General features: G+C 49.3%; 1 protein-coding gene across 1 annotated transcript; it reads left to right on the plus strand.

Annotated features, from left to right (window-relative positions):
* Positions 1 to 3,496: 3,496 nt before the first annotated feature.
* CHRM5 (cholinergic receptor muscarinic 5) lies at positions 3,497 to 5,095 on the plus strand (the record flags this gene model as incomplete). The annotated part of the gene is made up of 1 exon (XM_080707389.1): positions 3,497 to 5,095. The coding sequence occupies one exon, from the start codon at positions 3,497 to 3,499 to the stop codon at positions 5,093 to 5,095; it is 1,599 nt and encodes a 532-aa protein (XP_080563515.1).
* Between the last annotated feature and the right edge of the window lie 1,043 nt (positions 5,096 to 6,138).

The raw sequence follows: 6,138 nt of genomic DNA on the forward strand, positions 1-6,138 counted from the left end.
TCTCTCTTTTTTTTTATTCGTGTGTGTGTGTGTGTGTGTGTGTGTGTGTGGTGCTGGGGGTGGAGCCCAGGAGCTTTTCTACCTCTGGGCTGTACCCCTAGACCTATTTTATACTTTATTTGGAGACAAGGTCTTACTAAGTTGCTGAGAGCCTCACTAAGTAGCTGAGGCTGACTTAGATCCTCCTGTCTCAGCCTCCCAAGCGCTGGGATTATAAACGTGTGTGCGTCAACACACCCAACAACACTCACTCTCTCTCTCTCTCTCTCTCTCTCTCTCTCTCTCTCTCTCTCTCTTTTGTGTGTGTGGGGGTCTGGGAATGGAACCCAGGGGCATTTGACCTCCGAGCCACACCCCCTGCTCTATTATTATTCTTTATTTTGAAACAGGGTCTCACTGAGTTGCAGAGGGCCTCACTAAGTAGCTGAGGCTGTCCGCGAACTGCGATCCTCTGGTCTCAGCCTCCTGAATGCTGGGATTACAAGCGTGCGCCACCACGCCCGGCTTCTCTCTCTTTTTTTTTAATAGGATCTTGCTAAGTTGCTGAGGCTGATCTCAAACCTGCATCTTCTTTTAATCCTCCCAAGTACTGGGATAACAGGCATGCACCACCACACCTCGTGAGGACTTTTGATTTCTACATTTACATTTTATACTGGTTGAACTTTTATGAGGAGCATAATATTTAATAATCAAGGAGAGGGGAAAAAAGACAAACAATTCTATGGTACTGCAAACATCCAAGAATGGAGGGAGGGTCATTATCTTCAGCAGCCCAGGCAGGGCCAATTTCAAAGCCCTGGATAAAAACCAGGTCTAAGCCGGGCGTGGTGACGCACGCTTGTAATCCCCGCGCTTGGGAGGCAGAGACAGGAGGATCGCGCAGGTTCGAAGCCAGCCGCGAGCGCTGGCTTAGGAGACCCTGTTTCCAAATAAAAATGTAAAAATAGGTCTGGGAGTGTAGCCCAGAGGTAGAAGGGCTTCCAGGAACCCCAGTGCCACCAAAAAAAAAAAAAAAAACAGGTCTGCAGGTGGAATCTGCGCCTCAGGCAGAGGGAGGTGCTGCAGCGCGAGGCTCCCCAGGGCACCTGGGTCACCTCTAATCTGTAAGACCAACTGTAGAGGAGATGTAATTTGTCTTTTCCCTCCATGCATCGCAGTTTAGGTTCTTATCGCCAGGAGTTTAAAAAACAGGGGCTTTAGCCGGGCGTGGTGGCTCACGCTTGTAATCCCCGCGCTTGGGAGGCTGAGACAGGAGGATGGTGCAGGTTGGAAGCCAGCCTCAGCTACTTAGTGAGACCTTGTTTCCAAAGAAAGTATAAGATACGTCTGGGAGTATAGCCCGGAGGTAGATAAGCCCCTGGATTCCACCCTCAGTAGCACAAAAAAGGGAGTCTTTGCTCCTCAGGCCATTGCAGTCTAAGGTCATTCAGCACCCCGGCTTTCTGCAGCTTACTGCTCCCCAGCAATCAATCATCTTTCCTTTTCCTTCTCACTCTTTCTTGACGTTTTCAAAACTTTCCACAAGAGGGCAGCAGGCCCATGCCCAAGGAGTACACTTAGCCATTGGTAATCAGAAAAGCAGAGAGGACTGTGGAAGAGTTCAAACAATGTTCTGGCAAAATGTGAAGGCATTGCTGCGGACCTCACTAACTCGTGGGGAGGGAGGAGAGTGGGGTGGACTGTGGCGGAAACGCACCAAGAGCTGTGTGCATGCGTTTCTATCACACTGCACCTCGCTATGACGTACAATGCAATGCACTAATAAAATAATTTTGTGTGTGTGGTACTAGGGATTGAAACCAGGGGCATTCTTCCTCCAAGCTATACCTCCAGCCCTATTTTTTATTCTTTATTTTGAAGCAGGGTCTCACTAAATTGCATGCGACCTCATTAAGCAGCTGAGGCTGGTCACAAACCTGCAATCCTCCTGTCTCAGCCTCCCTCCCAAGTACTAGGTTACAAGCATGGGCCACCACGCCCAGCTTATGTTTTTATTTTGAAACAGACTCTCAGTAGGTTGATGAGAGTCTCACTACTTGCTGAGGCTGTCCTCGAACCTGTGATCCTCCTGTCTTAGCTGCCCAAGTACTGGGATTACAGGTGTGCGCCACCACGCTTGGCTCTCTAATAATTTAAAAATAAATAAAAGATAATGTCCTACATGAGTGTATCACTATGAATCTCACTGTGCATACAATTATGATACACCTATATAAAGACTACTACGTAAACAATACTCTTCATAATATTCATTCCAAAGGTATCAAATAAAAGCTTTGTGAAAATAAAAAAACAACGCTGTTATACGTGTGTGTGTGAGAGAGAGAGAGAGAGAGAGAGAGAGAGAGAGAGAGAGAGAGAGAGAGAGAGAGAGAGAGGGAGAGAGAGGGAGAGAGAGGGAGAGCGATTGAGACTTAGGGGATTGGCATCCTACTTCAAGCTACATCCTCAGCCTGATTTTATTTATTATTTGGAAACAAGGTCTCTACACTAGGTTGATAAAGAGTCTTGCTAAGCCCAGGCTGATGGTACAGTTTGTGATCCCAGTACTTGGGAGGCCGAGACAGGAGGATCACAGTTTCTCAGCCAGCTTCAGCTACTTAGTGAGCCCCTCTGCAACTTAGTGAAACCCTGTTTCAAAAAAATAATAATAAAAAAATAGGGCTGGGGGTGTAGCTGGAAGGTAGAATGCCCCTGGCTTCAATCCCCTGTACCACAAAAAAAAAAAAAAAATAATAATAATAATAATAATAATAAATAAATAAATAAAGTCTTGCTAATTGATAAGGCTGTCCTCAAACCTGGGATAACAGACATATGCTACCACACCCAGCTGAACAATGCTGTTATAAAAATGTTATCAAAGGCTTAGAGGTTTCAGGATCATGCTCTGAATATATATGTAACCACATTTAATAATCTGTTAGATATGATAAAGAGCTAGGTGTGGTGGTTCACACCTGTAATCTCAGTACTTGGGAGGCTGAGAGAGGTTCAAGAACAGCCTTAACAGAGCCCGGCATAGTGGCACACGCTTGGAATCCCAGCATTTGGGAGGCTGAGATGACAGCCTCGGCTTTTAGTAAGGCCCTTTGCAATTCAGTGAGACCCTGTTTCAAAATAAAGAATTTTAAAAATGGGGCTAGGGCATAGCTCCGAGGTAGAATGCTCCTGGGTTCCATCCTCAGAACCACAAAAAAAAAAAAAAAAAAAAGACAGCCTTAACATGTAGGGAGATTCTCAGCAATCTAACCAGACCCTGCTTCAAAAACAAAAAATTTTATAAAGGGTATACCTTGAAAGTAGAAATCTCCTGAGTTCAATCCCCATTACCACAAAAAAAAAGAAAAAAGAAAAGAAATAAATGATACACAATGGTTTTCATTTTCAGTGTCGTGCTGGTGAGTGGATCTAATGTGTTTTCCTCTTTCAGATACTGGTCAGGAAGAGAGAGCAGTCTAGACTGCATCCTAATGCAAACCCTCGCGCCAGGATGGAAGGGGAATCGTACTCCAACGGGACCCCGGTCAACAGCACCCCAGTGAGTCACCAGCCCGTGGAGCGCCACCGACTGTGGGAGGTGATCACCATCGCAGCCGTGACTGCCGTGGTCAGCCTGGTCACCATCGTGGGCAACGTCTTGGTCATGATCTCCTTCAAGGTCAACAGCCAGCTCAAGACGGTCAACAACTACTACCTGCTCAGCCTGGCCTGTGCGGACCTCATCATTGGGGTCTTCTCCATGAACCTTTACACGACCTACATCCTCATGGGACGCTGGGCTCTGGGCAGTCTGGCCTGTGACCTGTGGCTGGCACTGGACTACGTGGCCAGCAACGCCTCCGTCATGAACCTTCTTGTGATCAGTTTTGACCGTTACTTTTCCATCACGAGACCCCTGACGTACCGGGCCAAGCGCACTCCAAAGCGGGCCGGTATCATGATTGGCCTGGCCTGGCTCATCTCCTTCATCCTTTGGGCCCCGGCGATTCTCTGCTGGCAGTATTTGGTCGGGAAGCGCACGGTCCCACCAGATGAATGTCAGATCCAGTTCCTGTCTGAGCCCACCATCACTTTTGGCACCGCCATCGCTGCCTTCTATATCCCTGTTTCCGTCATGACGATCCTCTACTGCCGAATCTACCGGGAAACAGAGAAACGCAGCAAGGACCTGGCCGACCTCCAGGGCTCCGACTCTGTGACCGAAGCGAAGGAGAGAAAACCGGCTCACAGGGCTCTGCTCAGCTCCTGCTTCCGCTGCTCTCAGCCCGCCCTGGCACAGAGGGAACGGAGCCAGGCCTCCTGGTCCTCCTCCCGCAGGAGCACCTCCACCCCTGGGAAGCCAGCCCAGGCCACTGGCCCCAGCTCCGACTGGGCCAAAGCCGAGCAGCTCACTACCTGTAGCAGCTGCCCCTCTTCCGAGGATGAGGACAAGCCTGCCACTGACCCTGTCTTCCAGGTAGTCTACAAGAGTCAGGCCAACGGAAGTCCCAAGGAAGAATTTAGTGCTGAAGAGCCCAAGGAAACGTTTGTGAAAGCTCAAACAGAAAAAAGCGACTGCGACGCCCCCAAATTCTTCCTGTCTCCAGCTGCTGCTGATAGACTCAGGAGCCAGAAGTGTGTGGCTTATAAATTCCGATTGGTGGTGAAAGCTGACGGGACCCAGGAGACCAACAACGGCTGTCGCAAAGTAAAGATCATGCCCTGCTCCTTCCCAGTGTCCAAGGACCCGTCAACCAAAGGCCTGGATCCCAACCTCAGCCACCAGATGACCAAACGGAAGAGGATGGTCCTCGTGAAAGAGAGGAAAGCGGCCCAGACCCTGAGCGCCATCCTCTTGGCCTTCATCATCACCTGGACCCCGTACAACATCATGGTCCTGGTTTCCACCTTCTGTGACAAGTGCGTCCCCGTTGCCCTGTGGCACTTGGGCTACTGGTTGTGCTACGTCAATAGCACTGTCAACCCCATCTGCTACGCCCTCTGCAACAGAACCTTCAGGAAGACCTTTAAGATGCTTCTTCTCTGCCGGTGGAAAAAGAAAAAGGTGGAAGAGAAGCTGTACTGGCAGGGGAACAGCAAGCTGCCCTGAAACGCCCACAGCCCCCTCCAAGAGTCCTGACCAGAGTCTTATTTGCTTATTTTAAAAATGTCAGCTGGCATGGGTGCATGCCTGTAATCCCAATACTTGGGAGGCTGAGAGAGGAGGATGGCAGGTTTGCAGGCAGCCTCAGCAACTTAGGGAGGCTCTCTGCAACTAAGTGAGATTGTTTCAAAATAAAATGGGGCTGGAGGTGTAGCTCAGAGCAGAATGCCCCTGGGCTCGATCCCAGTACCACACACACTCATGCACATTCACATGCACAAATGTCGCCCATGGTTCTGAGTCCCTGAAGACTTTGGTAGAGGCTCAAGGTCTGTTGCCGAAAGAACGGCATCAGCGGCAGTGACTGCTGCCATATTAAATGATCCTGCCTGTGACTGAGGCCCCTGAGGCCACTGGAGTTTACCAGTGCAGTGGAGAGACAGAATCGAACCTTTTCCCTGGAAGCACACTCGGGATGGAACTTGCATCCGGGGTGTGAAGAACAGCAGGGACCACGTGGGAACTGTATAGCGTTTCGTGCAATATATAGTATCCATGACATAGTCTTATACCAGTGAGAGCCAGGAGAATGTCAGCCAGCGTCACCTTGAACAAGACTGACATCCATCTGGCTCCTAAGAATATCTTTCTTCATAAACTGAGCAGTATTTATTATGCAGCTGTTACATGGTCGGACAGTGGTGTGTGTCCTGCCCCTGCCTGTGAAGGAAGCGCTTGCTCTCCTCTGACGTAACTGTGCCAACTCCTGCTCCCATCGAAACCACGTTGATCGCAAAACCGTCCTTCCTCTCAGAATCCTGGGTCCGGAAAGTTCCTGAGACCTGGCCACACCCAGCGCCTGAGGGTGGCCTCCATTCTGCTGCTAAAGATGATTGTGTTTCTACAGCTACTTTCATATTCACTAGTGGGAACCTTTTCCTTTTATTTAAGGAAATAGTATGTGTTATATTCTGTGCCCATTTGAAGCCATTTATTTCTGCTGTGTTCTTAGGAGGACAGTTGCACGACAAGCCTCTGCTGGTACAGAT

This window comes from Muscardinus avellanarius (assembly GCF_963383645.1).
Source record: "Muscardinus avellanarius genome assembly, chromosome: 12".
NCBI lineage: Eukaryota > Metazoa > Chordata > Mammalia > Rodentia > Gliridae > Muscardinus > Muscardinus avellanarius.